At 40.0% G+C, this 23,023-nt stretch overlaps 1 protein-coding gene across 4 annotated transcripts in view; it reads right to left on the bottom strand.

Annotated features, from left to right (window-relative positions):
• Positions 1–93: 93 nt before the first annotated feature.
• The window catches only part of THADA (THADA armadillo repeat containing), a 156,260-nt gene continuing 133,330 nt past the window's right edge, over positions 94–23,023 (bottom strand). For 3 of the 4 annotated variants that reach the window (XM_038133724.1, XM_038133725.1, XM_038133726.1), the window contains exons 37-38: positions 4,844–5,010; positions 94–3,679 (exon numbers count right to left, since the gene is read on the bottom strand). In XM_038133724.1, coding sequence (XP_037989652.1) covers positions 3,341–3,679; positions 4,844–5,010 — 506 coding nt within the window. In that variant the 3' untranslated portion in view covers positions 94–3,340. Of the gene's footprint in view, positions 3,680–4,843; positions 5,011–7,917; positions 14,597–14,665; positions 15,278–23,023 lie in introns of those variants that run through there. The other variant, XR_005256532.1, reaches the window with a different exon arrangement.

The following is a 23,023-nucleotide window of genomic DNA, read 5'->3' as shown; positions in this document are numbered from 1 at the left end:
GAGCCGGGATGGCAGTCCCGCGCACTCCCAAGGGAGCAAACCCGACCACGTCAGCAGCAGGAGCGCGGCGCTGTGCAGACACTTTGCAAAGGAAAGGAGCCTGGGGGCGGGGGTGTCACTAGAGCCCCTCGCGCGGGTTTCGCCCTCGCCCCCCGCTGCCCAGCGGCTCACGCACTCCTCTGCTTCCTGCCCTCGTCCTCCATCTCCCACGCCGCTGCGGGAGGGAGGCTGCGGGCGGGACCCCGCCCGGACCCTGCCACCGCCCGTGAGCCGTCACCCACGGCCGGACGAGCCCGGAAACGGGGATCGAAATCTCCCGGGAAAGACGAGGAGCTGGGCGGCGGAAAGCCCAAACCTCGCTCCCTGCCGTGTCCCGGCAGTCCCCTGGGGCTCGTCCCCCGCTCGGCGAGCGCTGCTGGACTTGGCCGGGCAGGCTCCTGGCCCCGCTCCCGGCCCCGCTCCCGTTCCCGGCCCCTCCCGCTGCCTGCGCGGCCGGCGGGGACGTGCCGCCCCCCAGCGGCCGCCGGCAGCCGGCTCCTCCGCCCTAGGGTGCCGGGACACATCCCACGTTCCTGCTCCTTCCCCTCCTCCCGCCCTGCCGGGGGCCGCAGGTCCCGTCCCGGCGACAGGCGCTGCCCCGCACACGGGAAGCCGCTGGAACGCGGGGCTGCAGCCATAACGCGTATCGCTTCCCATAACCTTCTCCGGGGCCGGTCGGAGTCGCCTCCGCACTGACCCGAGTTCAAACTCCTCCTCCCACACAACTCTGCGGTGGAAACAGCACCTCGGAGCTGATCCTGCCCGCCTGACAACCGAGGGAACAGTTTACTGTGACAATCATGCACGGATCAATGTGTCAACGCCATTGGGAGGAATACTTTGATAAACTGACTTTGATCTAACACACGGCCGATAAGTGCTCTGGCATCAGGTTTTGCTAACTCTCCTGCAATCGCTCCTCGGGGTCTAAAGGTTCTTCATTGAGTAGTTACACAGTAACCCATCGTCAGCACCGTGTGGTGAAATGTATGTGCACTGATATAATTCTTATTTGCTCTCTTATAAACTCGAGCGGGATGACAGGGGTTCCAGTTGTGTCTTAAAACCGCAATAAGGAAGACTGAGTTTTTGAGCAGTTTGGTAACTGATTAACCAAGTCCTCAAGGCTTCACCAAGTTTTACGGTCACTGTGGCTCTATTACTGTGCTGTCACCTGGCCGCATTTATCGATTTGCCTGTATCAAATATATATGCATATGCAATTTAAATTCTACCCAATTAAAAAAGAAGCCAATGTTACTACATAGTCTTATGCTACCCACTGACATGAGCAAGGTCTCAGAACTTTACAGTGATTTCGATACATACAAAGTTCTTTTTGTCTCCTACTACAGAAGCTGTTGCCACACTAGTTCAGAAATGATGGAAAGATGTGGCAGAATCAGCAGCTGTTAATTAATTGTACAGGTCTTGAGTATTTTTTTAAGAGTGGTTTCCAGACACAATCTGGGCTATTCTTTCCCCAGGAACTCAAACCAGATGCATACAAATTAATTTTTAGCCTAACTCACAGCATGGCTCGTTAAGTTGGAGAGCGAGCATTCTGTGAAACATCATTTCAGATTCCAACATTTCTCTTGTGCCTGCTGAAGCCTCAAGTTTCACCATAAATTACTTCTTATATAAGTAACCCTGAATCCTGGAAACTTAGAGCATATACTAAACTTTTATTCCTACGTTCTGTTTGTTGGCTTTTTTTTAAGTAGTGACTCGGTGCAGTGTTCAGATGTCCACTAGACCCAACTCGGCAGCTTAGCTCAATTTACGGCAGAGTATTTAAACACAAGAGAGCAGCGATCGGCTCTGGGGCACCGCAGCTCCCAGCACTGCGAGCAGCGCCGGCCCAAGCCTTACCCTGCCCTGGCTGAGCCCGATCCCGATCCCGATCCCGATCCCGTCCCGGCGGGAGCGCGGGCCCGGCCCGTGCGCAGCGGTGCTGTGGCGCCACCTGGCGGCCGCGGGGCGCACCCGCCGAGCCGAGCCCAGCCGTGGGAGAAGCGCTCGGGCAGTACCCGGGCGTCACCGAGATTTAGGACTAAACTGCGCTCATCACCATCAGGTGAAGAGGCTGAAAGCAGACAGGCCTTCATCGGATATGTTCTTCTTCCAAGGACACCGAAATGACGGCGTACAGGGCCGCACATCCGTGTTGTGATGGGCCCAACCATGCTGCAGCCACACGTCTGGTCACAGCCCTCAGCTATGGGAAGGTAACAGAACCTTTTCACATCACTATTTATTTATTTTTGATGTCTCATTTTCGTATCAAAACCCAATTCCAGTTCGCAGAAAAAAACCATTCAACACATAACAAGCTTCTTTGTGTTTTAAACACTGTGAGACCCTGGAGCACTCAGCATAGTCCCTACCACTGCCCCACCTGGTGAGAGCATCTCCCAGAAGCGAGGGCTGCAGCACAGCAACACCTCTGGTACTCTTCCGAGGGTCCTCTCACTCCTGGCAGGGCTGCACACAGGTGTTTACCTCTGGTACTCTTCCGAGGCCCCTCTCGCTCCCGGCAGGACCTTGCTTTCCAGGCCTGCTTGCAGAGCAAGATGTTTGAAGTAAAGATGGAACTGTTTCGTTCACTGCTTCATTTTGAACACAGCAAGTCTTCATTTTAGAGCCATTTTATGAAAGTAGTTATTTGATTTAAAGGAGAAAAGAGGCATGCAGAAATCTAACTAGTGCTGTTTCAATGTGCAAAACAAGGTTACTACCAAAGTGAAAATCCTTGTCTTCCTCCAGAGGAAAATGAAGTAAAATATAAAATATACTCTGAAAATCACCATAAACAAAGAAGTCACGGTTTGTTTTTCTATTAGAAACACTTAAGGGTTTTTAAAAAAGCATATTAATTTCATAAGTCACATGCTACATCTTGAAATAAGACCAAAAAAATAAACTTTTTCTTGGTATTAAGATACAGGAGGTAAAATGTGGAACAAAACAGAACTACAGGTGGCCTGCACCTGGATGAATGGAAAATATTAAGTTTAGCTGCTTTACTTCCTACAGTAGCTGTAATAAACAATGCTCATCTGAATGAAATTAGCAAATGCATTTAAAAGGAAAAGTCTTTCACTGCACATCCTATCTAAAAAAAAATCAATGCACAATTAATCAATACAAAAAATGTAGTTCTAGCCTGAATACTGAAGGTACTGCAGATTTCCTGAAGTCATCACAGCAATCCCTGATTCCTTGAACATCGCTGGAATACAGTCTCCCTGCCCATCCAGTAATGTGTGCAGCTCCCTGAGGATGAAGTTTTAGTAATTTACTTTTCCAGATTTTCATTTTTGCAAGTGTCATCAGGCTTCAGCAGATTTAATATTTTAAGATAGACTGATATTCTCTCCTTTTGAATAGCCAATCTTGTGAATTCTGGAGTTCTGGAAAACTCCGAAACTGGAGGTAGAGCTCCAAGAAGGTGTTCAATGTGGTGGGCTTGGTCCAGTGCTTTTCTTGATAGATGATTAAGTTCCCCATGATCTGGTAAGGTGAGGTGAGTCACTGATACAAGATGTAAAAGGTGCTTACTCAGTTGTCTCACATGAGTCAGCTTCTCTGCCCAAAAATTCACTTCCCCTTTATCAAACAGGGAATCATCTTCTTCCTTAACAAAAAGAAAACCAACAATGATTAGAAAATTACTTGTGGTTTGATAACAATGAGAAAATCATAAAAGATATGAAAAAGGATACATATGGAAATGATGACTGAGGCTGTCATAGAACAGTTTTTTATGTTAAAAAAACAAGATAAACATTCATATGCCTTTTCTTAAGGGTTTGGGAAAACACAGTAAAAAAGTTCCTACTTTGCCAAAGAAATTTTACCTTCAAAGATCAGGCAGTTATGGCACAAGTCTTGGGAAATAGTGGAAGTAAATAGCAGCCCTAATCCTTCACATGTGCTTGCCTTCCCCTATGAAACAGTATTATATTTCACAGAGACCTCTGTAAGCAGTATGGTAATTTGCTATATCATGGAGATTTTTGACTGGATTAAATGAAAATTGCATCAGTCAGTGAAACATCAGAAATGCACACCTAAACTACAGACTTAAGAAAAGATTCATTATACATTTCATGGGTTGTATTAATTGCCAACAAACTTCTCAAAGATGTAGCTGCTCCTGCTCCTCCTGGTTTACCTTCCAGCATTATTTTGACTTTTACAGTCTTTTCAAGACAAAAAGAACAGAGTGTATTTATACAGTAACAGCTTTCACAGAACCAGTGTGGCAAAACTTTACAGAAACAATCCTGAAGTCAATGACTGATGTAAGCAAGACTGTTTCATGTGTTGTGCAGAACCAGTCACATGGATGATGGCATAAAGTTACCAAATATTTAAATGCCATCTCTGGGAAAGTCAGCATTGGCAGAACACTGGTGTTGAATGTCCAGATGTGCCTGGCACCCCCAACAGCAGTTTAAATTCAAGGGAAGCCATCATCTGCAATAATACTGAATGTAATTACATTACAGCCTCAAAATGTTTCAGTCAACAATGCCTTGTGAAGTAACTCTTTATTTATTTCAATGTTTGCTTATTAATCTCTTTAATTTTATGCTGGTATTACCAGGAAACAAACATAAAACTCTTTTCATTCTAAATAGTATCCACCTGAATTCTTTAAAAGATTGTCAATCAGTTAGTACTGCAGTAGCAATTATCAGGTTTCATCAGATGAGACATTTCATTCTGTTCCTACCACAAGACTGCAGAACTATGGTGCTTCTAACATGCTATAGCAACTGCTTGTTAAAATTACCAGGGCAGAAGTTTCCCCATCTCTTTGCAGGTCGCTGTCTCCCAAAAGCCACTCCAGCAGGATTGGGACACCAGCATGGATCTCTCCCCACTGCTGGAGCAGCTCACACACTATGCCAAAGGCTAAATCCAGGGCCATTGGAGCATTCACTACCCTAAATGCAAACTCTGTTGAGAGAAAATATGTGTAAGAATGTAGAGCAAGACCACAAACATTTTCAAATAAAATCAGCACAAAAATGATTTCTTGAAAACAGATGCTGAACTTACACAAACACATGCAGAATGATAAATTATACTGCAAATAAATAGATGGATGTTTACTTCTGTGCTGCTTGGGACCTTCACTCAATTCCAGAATAATACATAAAGCAACTGAAAATGCTGATGCTAATTTTTTTTCTCCTGCCCACGTAGTGACATTTATTAATCTGGGTTTAATATACAGATATGTCTCTTAGAAACATCTCCACACAGTCCTGTCACTATTACATAGTGACTATTTTTGCCAAACAACAGCTATGCCTTAGATCTCATGTAACGTTTTCACTGGAACTCAAAACCTACAACACATGATATGTTTTTAAAGGGCTGGGATATAAAATGAGTAATTATTTGGTATGTAATCTCTTTTATATATAGAAGATATACATATATACACACACATGTAAGAGAGATCAGGCACGAAGACAGGCTTAGAAAAGATGTTTGAGAAGGGAAAGGCAGACACTGTTTACAACCCCATCACAGAGCTATATTTATACAGGTTTTGGCATCATGCCAGAGCTGTACACAAAGCTAGTATCCACACCGTATTTATTCCCTGAACTTCCTCACTGCTCTCATTTGGGGAGATGCTGATTTAACTCTCTGGGTCCTAGGGCTGCCTTTGATAACAGAGTATATAAAAATGCCACAAGTCCTGTGTGTCCATAGGCAGGAGTTTCTCCACTTGTAACTTTAATGCAATTTTTTTTCTTTTTAAAAGGGCTGCAGGAAGAGGACCAGAAGAGGAGAGCTAGTGGACAAGCCTCTTTAAATCCCCATTACTGTAAAAAGGATTTTGGCAAAATTAATCCATGTCCATAGTCACCCACAAACTGAAAAACGTTCATTGAATGGTCTAAGTAGTGGTACATAAGGACATGCCATTCTTGAATGTTGTAATTTGGGAGCAGACAACACAGCAGAGTCAGAATTTGGTAGGAATCCATACAGGTATGGAAGGCACACCTTACTTTTTGTGTGTGACTGTATTTAAGCATTTCTCCTGAAAGAGAACAACCATCTGCATGGAAGAGGCAGAGCAGTGCAACCAAGACTTCTCTCTCACAACCCACATTCAGAGCTAGAGCATGGACCCCTGTGCTGTAACCCCTCCCAAGGTCTCAGGCCAGCTGCAGGTTTTCTGGGGTACATTGGCACAGCAGAGAAACTCACATTAAAACACCAGGATTGGCAAATACACGTGCCACAGAGTAAGGAAACATCTAAGGGCGTAACAGACCGATGGAAAGATGAGTACACGCACTTGACAGACCAGGCAATATACTGAGGACATTGGGGAGAATGAAATAGTATTTGAGATGATGAGGACAAAGGACCATAATAAGGAAGGGAGTGAAGGAGAAAGAACAGATGGTCCCTTCTTTATCTTGGAGTTAGATGAGGGTAAATGGAAATCTCCTTGAACAAGCAACAGGAAGGCAGGCAGTCAATCTCTTAGTGACACTAATAATGTTACACACACAGTTTGTCTCTGGTAGACAGCAAAATCAAATGTTCAAATCTGTTTTCTTCATGTCAGGAATTATCACATTATCAGGACACCCCTGAGTTTTTTCTGTGAGGGAGTGCTTGAGAAGTGCCGTAGTGCAACATTTCCATCCCATTTATTTTAGGTACTCGGGTTTTTAAGTATTGTTTTTGCTGACTCTCCTTTTCAGGAAATTGTTGGGGATTTTTATTTGTTTTCTCTTTTTTTTTTTTTTTTTTTTTTGGTTTTTTGGTTGTTGTTGTTTTAAAAAAAACCTTACTGTCCCTGTTGCTGTGCCCCATTTAGTACCAGTCTGATACTCTAAATAATAAGACACAGTGGTTGTCTTCTTTATTTTGGTTTGCTTAGGCTTAGATAGGAAACTGTTTCATTCAAGTGCCATAGGGACCTCAGCAATACTGGCAATCTTCAGAGCTAAAGAAACAGAGATTAAAATGGAGTGTGGTGTTCTGAGCCTGAAACAAACATCCTGGTTGTGTATGCTTACAAAATGCAATATTTTAAACTCAGCTCTTTCGAATTCTGATGATATTTTTGAGTTTTATGGTGATTCCTGAATGCCTACAATTATAAATATTTATATAAGGCCTCTTCCTTATGACACTTTATTTGTATTTGCATATTTAGCAATTTGTGCTGGGAGCTAGAAACTAAACATGATACTTCCCACCGCTGTTAGCTGTTGCTTTGGAGGACCAATTATAGATAGTACTGCCAGTTCTGGGGCCTTTTTAACATTTAGCCTCCTTAAGTATAAATACATACAGTGATGCTCTCTTTGTGAATGAGAACACTGAACTGCTGAGAAATGCATCAAGAAATAGATTGGAGCCTCTTATTGTGGTATTACGTGACCATGCTGAAAACTACCAAGAGGTAGCAAAACAAGTAATGCTGAGGTTCTGCTTAGACTAAACTTGCTTGCTAGCAGTTTTCCAACAGCATGACACAGAAGAAAAGGCAGTTTTGTGGTCACAGAGTATGGCAGTCTAGCAGAGAATACTACAAGTTGCAACAAAGGAAATGGCAAGTCCTTTTTTGTTGCTGTTTTTTTTTCCCTCAAACTAAAAAAGAGAAAATAATACAGGGAAATATGCAAAGGATATGTAGCACCCAGGAAAAACTTGGAGATCCTGAACACACTGACCACCTTTCTGGGAACTGCAGATGCCATTTAACTGATCAACAAAACTTGTGTGTCAGTTCTGGTGTTGAGACCAGAGAAAACAAAGCCACATCACTTCAACAACACTAAAACTTAGGGTTCCAAAATCTGGCTAAGAGTCCGCCTATCTTGCAAGGGCTTTGTGTTAGAGAAGCTAGTATAGCAGCATCTTGGTACTTCAGGTGTTCACAGAGACTCAACAACATACCAATGTCAGGCAGATGAAGAATTTTCACTTCCACCCGCTCATCCCACTCCTGCAGAGTATCAGGAATGGCTCCATGATTTCTGAAATGCTCTCTCAGCTGCTGTTACTTACAGAACACCCTGATATTAACTAACTTTGATACCAGTTTACACAACTTTGGTGCTACAATAGTTCAGGATTAGATTTGTAGACTGTCAATGCTACAAGGATAATAAAGAGATACAGCATAAATCCAAAACAAGTGTATTAACTCTTCTAGGCCTGGAGTGCTGAAGTAATGCAAATGGGTAACAGCAAGCAAAGTTACATAGGTGCCCAAGATTTAATAGGCAAAAACCACTTTCACAGAGGGGAAAATGTTTTATTGCTTTGATGACCCCCAGCTGTAAAAGTAACTGCCAGGGATGCTGTAAGCATGCACAGAATCTTTGAACACACCCACCAGAGATGTGTGCCTTCTCAAAAGAAATGTACGGTCTTCACTGTTTACAAGAAGCGCTCCTCACATCATCATCTGCCTGCAAAGGCAGGGCTGATTTTCAAGAAGCCACATATTACACATGATGCTGTGTTTGTGACTCATGCTGTGACTTCAGAGAGTGCTCTGAGCAAGATGCAAGTTCACCAGGGGCAAAAAGGGCAGGTGGCTTCCCTTACACCACAGCCCCCCAGGCCCCTGATGCTTACCTGGGAGCCAGCTCAGGTACTCTGCTGATCACCTGGTAAATTAAGGCTCAGAACAGCACATAAGGCATTTGGCATGCAGCTCTGGCGTGTGGGCTCTTCTGCTTGGCTGGCAAGCTGAGCTGGTTGCCCCGCAGTCAAAATTGGTGTAGCTGGGGGCTGGGGAAGGGAAGATCACAGGACAGCAGGAGGAAGGAAAGAAGCCAAAGGGAGAGCGAGACCTCCCTGTTCAGCAAGCTGCTAGCCTAGGTCAGCCATCATCCCAAATGTCCCCATCAGAGCCTTGCAAACAAAATGTTGAGATTATTTAAATGAGTGAGTGTTAATAGCCTTTCATACTGTAACTATTTAAAGTAACTGAATAAAAAAAAATTCAAATAGCCAGGGCTCACAGCTGATTACTGCCAGAAGAACTAAACCTGCAAAAACCAAACCTGAAGTGCTATAAACCAAAAATACAGCAGAGCTCCTTCCACAGCAGTTTTACAGACTATCAAAACTGTGTTAAAAATATGAGTTTCTTTAAATTTGAAAATGTGCATATGTTCCAACATGCAAAAAAATCATGAGCAAGATAAGCATCTTACTTAATAATAGACACTGCAGGGGTTGAAATACCAAAAAAAATCTCTATGACTTAAAACAAGCAGTTACAAGCAGAATAGTTAATACTACTCATCAAAATGAAAAATAAAGATAAGAATCAGGTACTACCTACTTTTTTTCATTTTGAGGAATTGAATTTTCATAAAGGGAAAGGGGTTAAGTACTGCAGTGTTTTGGTCTTAGTGAATCCGCCCACATAAAAATTAGACCTCCCACATGCACATTCATATAGTCCAAAAGCTTTGATCATGCCAGATGTAAATATTTCTTGTAGTAGCCTATTATGTGTCCTCCAACTGTACAATTGTTCTCTGTTAAAGCCTCAGTGGTATTATGGGGAACTGAAGGATGTATTAAGAGCGTATATACACCTATTTTATGGACAACCAGGATAAAATATAGGCAAAGGAGAAAAGCAGAACATATGCCTTGCCTAACAAAGCATTTTGTAATTTTTATATTGCAAATTGTTAACTGAAATTCATTCTAGAACAAAGAGAAATCCAATTTTTGTAAACATGTACTGTGTTCAGAAACAAACAGAAAGAGAAGTGAATCTGCAAGGAAGCTTTGTATAACAGCTCGGAGATAAAATCTCACAAAGAACAGTGTACCAACAGTAGTGATGTTTTCAAGGAAAATATACAGGATAAGTTCTTCACCTGAAATTACAGAAAGTATTTTGGGTAGACCATCACCATCTGAATTGGTAAAATATTTTTTTTACTTTCTTGCACGAAGTGCTGCCCATAAAGTTATAAATATTAGTACATCACTATCAATATGGTACCTCATAACACCCTGGTAAAATGAGGTAGTATTCTTACATCAGAGGGAAGTTGACAAAAGCATGGACCTTTTAAAGCAACAAAGATCATTGAATGATTGCTTGGCAAAACTGGGGATTAATCTCATGTTTTCTGATACATCCGTGTAAAACATGATGAGTATCAAGCAAGATATCAGGTTCTCATCCAAATGATGGCAGATTCAGCATCACAGTCACTAATACCTGTAATATTAGATTTGTAAATGGAAAATTTCACCTAATCACTAATCACTTCTTTGTTGTATAAAGATTGTCTTCCTTTTGGTGTTCAGTAATAATCAAGCTTATTCTATTCTCAGCATATGAAATATAAGAGAGCTGAGTGAGGCAGTGCTGCAGATATATTTTTTACTTAAAATGATGTGTTTATGTATGCCTAGACGTCATAAAATTTAAAAAGCCTTCAAATTTAAGAAAGAAAAAAATCCTATTGGCCCGACCCAGGAGTTAAAATAGCTGGTAAAAAGTGAGGGTAGAAAATGCCTTTCCTATGTTGAAATACGTTCTACTTTGAGGTAGGCAGGTATTGTGCAACTCCACAGCAAGACAATGCATAGGTGTTACTGGACATGCAATGCTGCCACCAAAAAAACAGCAGGGCAGAATAAAAGTGAGTAAAGGGGTGTTCATACCCACCCAGTCTCCACAATATCACCCTTCTGGGCACTAGGATTAAAAGAAGACAGTGAGAAGCAAAACAAAAGGGAAAAAATCCCAAAAAACTAACCAACCAAAAATAAAAAGAAAGAAAATGCAGAAATGGTAACTGTTGCATCTGGATGGTTGGCAGATGGCTCTTGCAATTCCTCTGTGTCAATTTAAGTTACAAACATCAAACTTTCCACTTTTTAAAATGACTGTTTATGTAAAATCTAATATATAAGCAGATTCCTTTTCATAGTGTTTCATAAAATCAAAGGCAATTAGATCATTTCTATCCTCTCGAGAAATACCATTCCCTAGATGACGTACAACTGCTTCATATGTTTTCCATTTCCCTGCCTGAGTCTGTTTTATAGCCGTGCTTTTTCAGGATGGCTTTAAAAAGAGGCCCTTCCTGACATCACACAACACGATGTCAAAACACAACACCATTACAAAACAAACTAATCAAAACTAATTTCTTAATAGTTGCAGTCCCCTGAATAGAGTGGCGGTGATGCTGCTCTCAGCTTTGACTTTGATTATAAACAGATCTGAGTTAATAACATGTCTGATTAGCATGGAAACTTACAGCTCAGGACTCAACAGAAAATTGAAGTCCCTTCTTGTGCAAAAGAGCACACACATATTCATCATCTTTTCAAGCCCTTTTTTGGAATGTGAACTGAGCAGTATTTTTCAGCTCAGTAACTATGTTATTTTTCCTTTTTAAATATATATGCATGTATACATAAGACTTTCCCATATAAGCCATGCTCCTGTACACGAAGGGTTTTATTACAAAACAACCCCGGCTCACAGATCTGTCGGAGGAAATGAGCATTTGGACTTTACCTCTTATATTGCCACTTTTGCAAAGCCTCCCTCACTCTGAGCTGTTTTCTAATTTAAACAGCAAAAAGACAGTATCCCCTGCCTAAACCCACAGAACTCATGCTTTTCCTTTTTGTAAGGTAAAAATATTATTCAGCTAATTTTTAAAACACTGCCAATGAGAACATATGGTTTTTTAAACTCAAATTATGTACTTACTAGAAAAAATGAAAGTAATATATGGCTTCCAAACTAGTATCAATGACTAGAATTAAATGTAGAACTGAAGACTCCTGTTACTGCCTGTACCAACTACACAGAAGTTTTTGCTTAGCACTGATGAAGATTACTGAATATGAAAGAGCTGTATGTTACAGCTCTGCTGTAGGAACACAGGAGACACATTTACTTCTGTATCATAGATGGAATTTTAGAGTGACATCTGGGGAATGATGGTAAGAGGCTTATAATTTAAAGGATAAAGGAATAAGGAAAGAAAGGGTAATGAGTACAAAAAACTAAAAAAAAAATCTTATAATTATTATAATTATTCATATAATTTGGGCTGAACAAAAAAATTTTAAAAAGCAAACTATTTTAAAAGCAGTAATAGAAAGGCAAACTTTCCTTTATTGCTATGGAGCCACAGCCATGACCATCAGAGCCTGGACGAGGAGCCTATCAAGATCTGTAAGCTGCTGTCCTGTTTACTCACTCACAATTAAAACGCTGATAAGAAAAAGCACATTTAATAGATTATTCACATGAACACTCTGTTTAACATTTACCACTTCCAGACTCCAGCACTGAGCGCATAAAATAATTTTTCATGTACTTTCCTAATTTTTCAAGCATGACCTTTACATAACAGTGCCACTGAGTAATTAATAGAGCTAAATGAAGCACTGTCAGTAAATAATCAGTAGCCAGTCTTTGATGGATGAGCTGATTCTAATTCAGTCCATTCACTTTCAACTTTAATTAGTGGCATTGTATTCTAGAAAGCAAACAGTTCCTTCATCCATGTGATGATCTCATGTTGTATAAGTGGGCTGACAACAACTTTTAAGGTGTTGACATAAATTTGGGAATACAAAGTAAAAAATCACAGTACTTACACATTTTCTTTATAATATAATTCTTCAAAAAGATGTAATATCAAGTCCCCCCTGCAAAACCCACTGATTTTAATGAGCTCCAGACACACCAGTAAATCTTGCTAAGACAACTATAAGTCTCAATGCAAAAGTTCTCCCTCCTCCTTCTTTAATTAAGCCAATTCATGTGAATTATTAAGTGTATCTTGGTGAATTTTTTGCAAAACACAAAAACAAGCATAAAAATGCTATTTATTTCTACATGAGTACTGATACAACACTAAACTTTTTTGGCATTATAACTCTCATTCTAGATGCAAGTTTGACTTGGCTGATGACAACTGCTAAGGGAAACTCTGCATTTTTGAATTACTGGAATTTAGAGTAATTTTACATTACTGAAAAATGTTCTGATTTTCAAGGTCTCTTAGGTTACAACATGTTTTGATCTTGTTCTACACTTTCTCCTAAATGTTAGTTTACACTGGTATTTCCCACCCTTCTCCCAGCAGTTCTCTCTAAAGGATGGAAAAAGTCAGATTTGCAGATTCCTGCAAACTGTGGCTATTGCGCACATGTGAGCAGAGAAACACTTGCTAACTTACTACAACACATCTGCTTCAAGTGTATGTGTGACTCACTGAAGGAAGGTATTTTTGAGCAGAATAGCAAAAAAACACCAACTCAGAAACCTCCATAACTCAGTCTTTGCATCACTTCTGATACCTCCTATAAAATGCTATGGGGGGACACTGCTTTAGGAGGGTTTATATTTAATTTCTATCTTTGTTTCATATTACTTGTTAAAAGAGGGTGACATTTGAAAAGAAGTGGCCATAAAATTGCTCTTACAGAAAGTACCATAAATCTTTTGTATAATAATGTAAAAAATATTCATAATAGAGTCTCAGCTTCTTTACTGGCCAATTTTCTAAACCCTTTTCTTCACCATGTAAGAGAATGCACTTAAAAGAGCAAAAGGCCACAGAAACATATGAATGCTTGTTGAAAAAAAAAACCAGCTACTCTTACATGAAAAGCTTCCAATACAGTCCAGATTGTCTGTTCTTATTGAGATGTCATCTAAGGGATGAAATGTGTGAAAGAACAGCTCACATTATTTTTATATTTTTGCTGATACATGGACACATATACACAATGCTATGAAAATACAACTAAATTTGCAAATGCTCAGAAATGTGAGAAGCTACCAGGACCACAAAACATTCACACTGCAGGTGCTAAGTACAAATGACCAAGAGCATTTTTTTTTTTCTGTCAAGATCAAAACACCTTCCAATGCCTATTTGCAAATTGTTTTCAATGCAGTATAGTGGGATCCATTGTAAGTTTTCTGACGTTCCAACAAAAAAAGTCAGCCAGGCTACTGAGCTGCAGTCATACAGACAGGCAGGTGCTGTTTATCCTATTCAACAACTCAATGATTACAGGTCACTTAGTGGCAGTGATCTAAGGAGAACTTAGGGGCAGTTCCCCTGCAGGTGCATAACACATAAGCAGCCCCAAGTCTCAATCCTGAATGGAAAATATCTAACTCCAAAGATTTTTTTCAAGAGCATTTTCATTCCATGAGAAAACCACTGGCTCTTTTCAATGGGAAGATGATGCACCAGTGATTTCTTTTGAGAGCAAATTGGTTTTTGCCCTTTCTTTCAGAAATACTCTGAAATGAGATTACACACACATATTCCTCACTCTTCTACCACAAGTTTTGATTCACATTAAAGACCTGCTGATCCTAACCATCCTGTTGTGACTGAGGCATTTCTAGAATCATGACTCTATGTTTCTTCCCAACATGATGTTCACATTAAAGAAATCCTAAGGAGTGGTTCACACCCTTTTTCCTTCACATAGTTCTTGCCACCAAGGTGACTTCTGGATTTTGCACCTTCAGTGACCCAGGACACTTCTATTTACGTGGGCAGGTCTTCACCAAGGTGACTTCTGGATTTTGCACCTTCAGTGACCCAGGACACTTCTATTTACGTGGGCAGGTCTTCACCTCTCTGGAAGTCGCATGACTTACTTGTATCTCTCTGATTGAAATACCTCAGGCTCTGGCATTTCCATACAGCTGTAGTCTGAATGTGTTAACAGCTATCTCAAGATTTGCTAGGAAACTTCTAGCTGTCATCAGGGCATCCTCTAGCAAGCTCCAAGGGACTTGGATAGTGTATCTCCATCTCAGATATTGGTGGGGTGGCTCCCTGCAACTTCATCTGCATCTTCAGTAGACATGGCATTCCAGAGGCCTTGGCATGCTCAGGTGCATTAGTAAATTGTAACATGGTCTGTATGAGTTACTTCAAGTAAATTTACGTAAGGAGCAGGAGCTGCTTAGTTTTGCATGAAGTCCAAATATATACACAAATTCTTTGACTGATAAGTAGTATTCAGTCAGTAACCAGAGTTCTTCAACAGAAAATCCAATATATTTGTCTAATACAGATTTTACATTTGTCTTTTCCATTTCCTTCAAAGTTCTTTGAGGAATTGGTTTGTGCCTCTTCCACTTGAGAAGGAACTAAGTGCTGAGTGCTCTCCTCAGTGTGCTGAATGGAAGGGCTCTCTGCACAAGACAAAAATTAAAAACATTTGTGTCTCACATAGTAATGCAGAAATGAACAACACCAGGGACTTCCCCATCACAGGGAAGAAATCTCTCTTTCTATTATCTACACATTTAATACATGGCTTTGAACCTTTCTTATTCAAAATATTCCAAAATATTCTAAATAGGCACGGAAGACAGAATGGCTAAGTAACCTGGGGCTGGGGCTCTCAGTCATTCATCGCAATATGGAGTGCTTCATAAATCACTTACAACCATGAGCATGGAAAGAAGGAATGGCACTATCTATTCTGCAGGAAGAGCAGACAGTCATGAAGATTAAAAAATCTTGACTAGTTTTAGATGTCTGATCTGAGACATTAGGACTTGTTTCACTGAGGAGTCAGCACCCCATAATGCTTTAATATTCAAAATGCACTTCCCTCTGGCTTCAGCTGTGTGCTCTGAACTCCTGCAAATCATGCCTGCAAGGTATCCAGCTAAGCATTCAGCATGGTGACCTCCTTTCCAAACTCTGCTTGGAATGACTTGCTTACCTGCACAAAACAGCTCTCTGGGAGAGACAGAACAGAATGCAAAATCACAAGGGCAAAACTAAATAGCTTTGGCATGTCCCTACTTGTGATCCTGGTCTTACTCTCTTTATCACACTCAACTTGCAGCTGAGGTAGTAGTTGAATTTCCTAACATTTGGCTACCTGACCTTGCAATCTTCTGAATATTCTTGGTGTGGGGAAAGGCTGGAGGAGGAAGATGGCAACATATATGTATAATTTGCCAAGGTCCAAAAAGAAAAAGAAATCTATACCTTCATCATTTCAAGTATCTAAACACAGTCTGGGGACCACAGCTACCTACAGCCACAGTTGCACAATCCTGACGCAGTGTTCCCGGCACTGAGCATCCTCAGTAGCCCTGCTTGGAATGCAGGTAACTATTTCAGGAGCAGAGAAATTTAAGCTACTTTGTAAACACAAAAATCTTCAGAGGTTTTAGCTTTTAGGCTCCCTTCAATCTCAGTAGTGTGTGTGTACTTATATGGAAAGTATAGCATTTTATAGCACCATTTCTCAGTCAAATTTGTATATATTTTACCAAAAATGCATATCCAAAGTATACATGTGTAACAGCATTCAAAGAAAAGACCATCAATTTTTTTCACAGCCTGCATAAATATAGCATTTCCTCATAATTTCATATGTAGAATCATGTTTACAGTAACGAAACCCAAATAATTCAAGTTTACAAAAAATACTCACTGTATAGAAAAATCTCAGCACTAACTAGTAAGGATTAACACAAGTAGCTGAAAACCAGGATTTTATAATGAGGTGTGTTAGGCAACCCTAATAACAACAGCCCATCAACGGTCCTCCTAAAAATATTCAGTTCACACAATAAAATTTACAAAGCAAATTACAAAGAGATAAATGAGACAGAAAAGCAGAAGGCTGTAAGTTAACAGAGGTCAATTCAAGATATGTTGAAAAGGTGAAAGAAACACGGAGAATGAAATATCAGTGCAGGTAGAGAGGAAGAGAGCACTCAGTGCACAGAAAAAAATAACAGCTCTAGTATATTTTATTGAATCAGACTGACAATCTGAAAGAATAAACAACATCAAAGGGATTTCCCCCCATTTTTAAACAAAGTAAGGAAATCAGGAGGCATACTTCTGTGTCTTTCCCACTACAACTTGTGAGCTAGTTTCAATCCAGTTTGACAAAAAAGGATACAGGAATATGAAACATTAAGTTTTATTTCTATGAAATAGCCAACTGGGTAAAGAAAAGAGACCCTATTGCAGTCATGCCTATTGAAAGGATGAAATTTGAGCCATCAGACATGAAAAAATCCACTTACCTGCAAAACAAATCCATTAAAAAAACCCACCAAACCTAGGCTTCCTTCACTTCACTGCTCAAGGAACTTTTTACCTTTTTTACTTAGTAATGCCATTTGAAGTTACAGTCCATTCTGTGACTGAAACATGTGTCTTTCACCTAAAGACTTTTCTGTCTTTAACATCTTATTTTTCCATCTGTATATTTCAAATGAATTTCCTTCAGCAAAGGCCACATTCTACTTAATCTTGCTAAGGCACTAGGTGAGCCTTAATCACAAATTGTGAGAATCAAGTAAAACCCCTAATTTGGAGAATTCACCTCTACTCTGTGACAGCCTTTCACAGTGGCACACAGATGACCATGCTAAAAAGCCAAACATATTGCAAAAAAAGGCAGCTAGCAAGCAAAGGCTGCCTGTATTGCCTCTACTCCTATGAATTTGAAAAGAAACCACTGCTGAGTTCTACAGACCAGCCTAAAATAATTCAGTCTGTGTGTATGTAAGTAGTACTTCACCCCTGAGATCATTTTATCCCTAGGCTCCCCTACACCCACTGTATTTGAACTTCAAGATCTGTGCTGACCTTGCTTTAGGGGAGCATGAGGTCACTGACTCCAAAGTATCAAATCATCTGTATTTTGGTATATACCCTTAAAGATTATTGCCCGCCTGAGTATGATCTTGGCTAAATAAAGTGACCTACCCAACACACATTGCTTTCACAGAATCCTCAGGGCTGGAAGGCACCTCTGGAGATCCTCTAGTCCAAGCCCCAAGGAGTTTGTTTTAGGGGATGGAAATCAGTATTGCGAACATCTTTTCTAAAAGGCCCTTCATTATCACAGATTATGTGATCCTATTGCTGTTAAGCTTCAGAGAACATGGCACATGCCTGTTTTCCTGATGTTTCTCAGAGGTGGTATGTTAGTATTCTCTACTGCAAAACGGCAATTGACTGGAATATTTACATGTGGGGAATCTGAATTAAAGAAGGAAGATATTCTGGAAATTCCATTTTTAGTTGTGCTTCTTAATGCACATAAGACAGCGAGCTTTCAGTAAGTATGAGAAAATACAAAAAATTTAAAAGATCTTTCTTCAGCTGTTTCTAGTAAAGGTAGTTTAAATAGTGCACCTAAATGCAAGAATCTATAGTCTTGAAGGTCTACTATTATAATACATGGATTCTGGAATTAGGGAAGGTTAGGTTTGTTTGGGTAGGAACTTTTAAGTACCGCAAGAAGTCTAAAAGTGTAACTGCGGTCTTCAACACAAACATGAAATCAGCCTCTGTGTGTCTGCCCATGAGGGAAAGTAAAAGGGTAATTAACACAGTACATGAAAAAATGAATGGGTTTTACTAGTTCTGGTAACAAGATATTGTAAGTCTAAGCTTCACTGTGATCAAGCTAAGTGTATAAGTTAATCAAGACCTTCACTGAAGTATTTCTGTTAACACTTTCATCTTACCAGTGGGAATTATTTATAAAACTGTTTTCCACTGGCAGCATGACAAGGTGATCATTAACACAGCACAGACCATGTGAAGGAACCAAATTAAAAACATGCAAAAGTGGCATTACACTGGTACTGTAAGCAGCTGCCATAAATAATTCTGCTCCTCAAGGTGGTTTCAACAGTCTTGCTCTAAATCTAATAAATCAAAAGCCCTTTATAAAAAGTCTAGTTCTCAAAATTTACATTTCTAGGCTTCCCAAGGATGTTTAACTTTACTTTCTCAAGCATGAGAAATCAATTTGTTCGACTAAGCCAGTTCCGAGTTCTCCTTGTAAGCGCTCATTTGGAACTGATTATAGGGGAAAAAAAAAAAAAAAGACATTGAGTTTTACACATCTCAGGTTTTGAAGTAAGAGCCCATTGTGTCCCACAACTGCTACTCCCCACCTCCCCTCCACCAACACACCAGGAATTAAAGTAACCGAATCGGTGGGAAGGCTGTGGCACAGGAAATCAGTAATATAACAAAACCAACTTTCATTCTAAGGTGCCGCTTTGACTGTGTCACAGGTAGGAATTATCTTGGTCATTACAAATTTCGAGTGCTGACTTACGTGAAAACAAGGTGGTGGTTTAGGTTAGTTTGCAAAGGTATTTATATCCTCTACCTCACTCCCACCCACAAACACTCAAATGAAATTCTGCGTGCAAAAATCTGCTTGCAGGAATGGATCATCTCCTCATTCTTGATGAAATACCTTTGGGATCTGACAGGCATTCCAGCTCAGCCTGTATATGGAACTCCGTGTGTGTATGGATGTGCCTGCCCAGGGCTCTCCTGAGTCCTTCCCTTCAGAACTTCTAGCATGCAGCACTCACCTGCACTGTGTGGGAAGTTAATATGCAGGATCCCAAAAATATCAGAGATGCTGGTCCATATCCATTTGGACTCCTGCATCTTAAGCAATCTGAGAAGGAGTGGGGCGGTCAGAGGCTATGGATAGCCAAAGCCTTTTTGTGCACTCCCAGTTAGAACAGCACCCTATTTGTTCTAGCTTTCACCTGTGCTGGGTAACAAAGGATCAAAAAGCTACCATCAGCTTCCATATCCCAGTTTCTAACTGTGCCTAACCTCAAGCTGGATGCTCTGAGAAAGTGAATCCATTTAAAATGAAATTATTTTCTTTTCTTTTGTATGCAACTCCCCTTAATTCCTCCAGTATTCTTCTTTTCCTTATTCCCTTTTCTCAATTGCTAAACAATGAACAATTCTTCTTGAAGTAACTTCTTGAAGTAACAAGATTTCTATTTTTGCTTGGCTACTTTTCAATATAATCTAGCTTTAAAAATTACTTTTTAATAGTACCTGTCTTGTATATCAAATTACTCAGGTAGCCATTGTTTTTTTCAAAAAGAAACTGATTGGGACATCTTTATCCTTTCATAGTACCAGTGAAACAGAAGAAGTAGGATTAATAAAAGAACTGCAGTAACTGGTCAGCAAAATAACACAATTTGTACCCAGACTACATTTTTACAGGAAAAGGACAAGCTACAACAATTTCAGTATTTTTAACTAATATAATTGGAATCAATTTCTTCAAATAAAACATCTGAACCTTGGTGTTTCAAGAGCTGAATATAGTGGCAAAATGCCATAGAGACTACAGGCCAGCTGTTGCAAACTTCTTGTATCACAGAACTTCAATTACATCTCTAAATAAATCTGTTAAAATAATATTTCACAAGTCTAGATATGATTTTAGAGCTTAACATTTGTCTTGATTATTATCATGCCCACAATTAGCAATGTAGAATGCCAGCTACAAAAAGTAAACAAGAAACCAAAACAGCAAACCCTCAGAACTCTTCCTGGCCGAGGTGTAAAAACTAGCCAATGTAGGGTGAGTAGTACAATTTCTTTTTCCCTGGCCTTTCCTGACAATCTGTCACACTCTTGTGGAGCAGAGTACATTTGCTCCAAAGCACTGAGTCTTCTGCACTTCCAGCTTGTTTAGAGAAAGCACAAAGTAGCTCTATTCAGAAGAATATGATCAGTCCTTCAGTTTTTGTTTACTTCTGCAGAGGCTGGTTTCACACAGTTTACTGGCCTAGTTTGCAAAATTATTTTTTCAATGAAGATAATTAAGACTGCTGCTTACTTCTTCTATGATTAATCAGGAGTAAAAATCAAAGTAATTCTTGTTAGACTGAAATACCATAGATCTCTCTCAGAAATAAAGTGAAATGCTTTCAAAGCAGAAGATGATTGTCGACGGTGCTATTTTGCTTCTATCAAAAGGGCACACACTTGTTAAGCTAACAGAAACACTTTTATCAGAAAACCTGGCTTCATAACCTTAGGAAGTTTCATACAGAACTGCAGGAGCATGTGTATTCACTCACTGGCTTCAAGTCAATACTCCTTCATTAATATTTTACTCACACACAAAGACTCTCAAGTTTAGGAAGTAAGCTGTGGATAACAAACAGCCTTACTCTACACACGCATCAGAAAGGAAAAAAAAACCAAAAAAAACCAAAGAAAAAAAAAAAAAGGCAGTCAGAAAATTCAGTGATGGGTCCCTGAGCCCAAAAGTAATCACCAAAGAGTTTTCTGAAAAAAAATATTTAAGTCATATTTTCAGCCAACTCTTCCTCTGTATCTAAGGAAGATAGTTAAACATTATTCAAGAGTCACCATTAAACCAGGAAGCGATCGTACTACAAATGCAATTTTAAGACCTAATTATTTTCCAATCAGATCTTCCAAAAGTTTTCATAACAACAGGAGATATTTAAGGATGCAAAAGTAGAATGCCGCACATAACATAAATACTATTAAAAGACATAAAATATACCTATTAGCATAAAAATATTATGCAACCAGGCAATAAGTCAAATCTGCTTCTGAAACAGCCCTGAGTTTATTCTAGCAGAAAGACCAGATGAATTCATTTACACTCCTAGACCTCAATTCTTTCATCCTTGCAACTGACATGTAATTGTTACCTTCTTAGAATTACTACAGAAGATGTAAAAAAACCCCAAATTACAGCTTCTAGCCACAGTAAGTGTTTCATAATCTCTACCACGTGTCATTTTGCTCTCTAGAAGAAACTTCTTAAATGTGAGGTCATCATAGTCATCAAGTAGTCACCAAATGGCACAGGTATTTGCCACTTATTTAGTTTGCCAAGATTTAAATGGTCATCATTACATATTTGTCTCTCCACATAAATCCTTCTCCGTGCAGGTGCATGAGAAGAATTGACCATTAAAAGCTTGGAAAGGATAAAATAACGCAGCCAGAGCCAGGGTCCCTTAAGCAGAAGATTCAACACTGAACATTTTAAGGAGAACGCTGTCTTTTTTTCTGTTTGAATCTTATCTACTTAGGATCCTGCAATTACAGACAGCTTAAAGGGTGCCTATCAGTGATGTTCCCTTTAATGGATTACACTACTCTTCAGTAACATGTGGTGCACTTCACCCTGCAGAGTGTTCTGGTCATTCCGGGCAGCACCCAGTGCCTCCTTTGCCAAGACCCACGTGAGAGCATTCCCAGAATACACAGCTGAATGACCTTCCCTCTGTCCTCAACAGGCCTTATCTAATGGAACTGAAGAGATGTCATCACCTTACAGTGTCTCAATACGAAGTCCTACACCGTGTTTGAATAGAACATTGCAAACTGCTGCCACTGCTTTACACCTCTCCACTGAGGCCTCAAGACATATTCCTTGTGACAGGGTATCACATAGATTCCACACACAATCTTCTGAAAATAAACCTGATATTGTAGAAAATCATTCTGCAACAAGAGCACCTCTGCTTTGCTGTGATTTTTTTCTGCTTTTGACTGTATTGCATCTTTTTCATACTCTCTTCTGCCTGGATGGGTCTTGTCTGTGTCTATTCTGCTTTCTACTGCTTAAAGGCCATTTGGATAAATGCCTCCCATTTAAATCCTAACATTGAGCTCAAAAGGCTCCTCTTTCATAGCAGGCTTAGAAATTCTGTTTAGTGAGCTGTACATCTAGTTACCAGAATGCAGTTATCAAGAATATTCACAAAGCGGAAGAAATCCTTGAGCTGATTCCAGAAAAAAATTCATTAACCTTCTTTCCAATTGTCCCCAGTACAGGGAACATAAACATATTTTGGCTAATATGATTAGCAGTTTTCCATTAGTAACCCAGACAACACTGTGAGAACTTCTGGACTGTGCCCAAGAACCCGTGGCATATCACAAGATCTGTCTGGGAGATTTTTCTCACCAACAGGTTCCAAAATTATAAGCAATTCTCAAGGCAGCTTGAAAATCATAGAAAGCAGTAAGTGCATTTTAAACGGTCTTTCCAAAGTGCTGTTTTTATCTACCCATGGCATTAGCAAGGGTCTGAAATTCACTGATTTGAGGGAAGCTGTTAACTT

The sequence above is a fragment of the Motacilla alba genome, chromosome 3 (genome assembly GCF_015832195.1).
Source record: "Motacilla alba alba isolate MOTALB_02 chromosome 3, Motacilla_alba_V1.0_pri, whole genome shotgun sequence".
Lineage (NCBI taxonomy): Eukaryota > Metazoa > Chordata > Aves > Passeriformes > Motacillidae > Motacilla > Motacilla alba.
The sequence above is the reverse complement of the archived record's forward strand: the minus strand, read 5'-3'. Positions and strand labels throughout refer to the sequence as shown.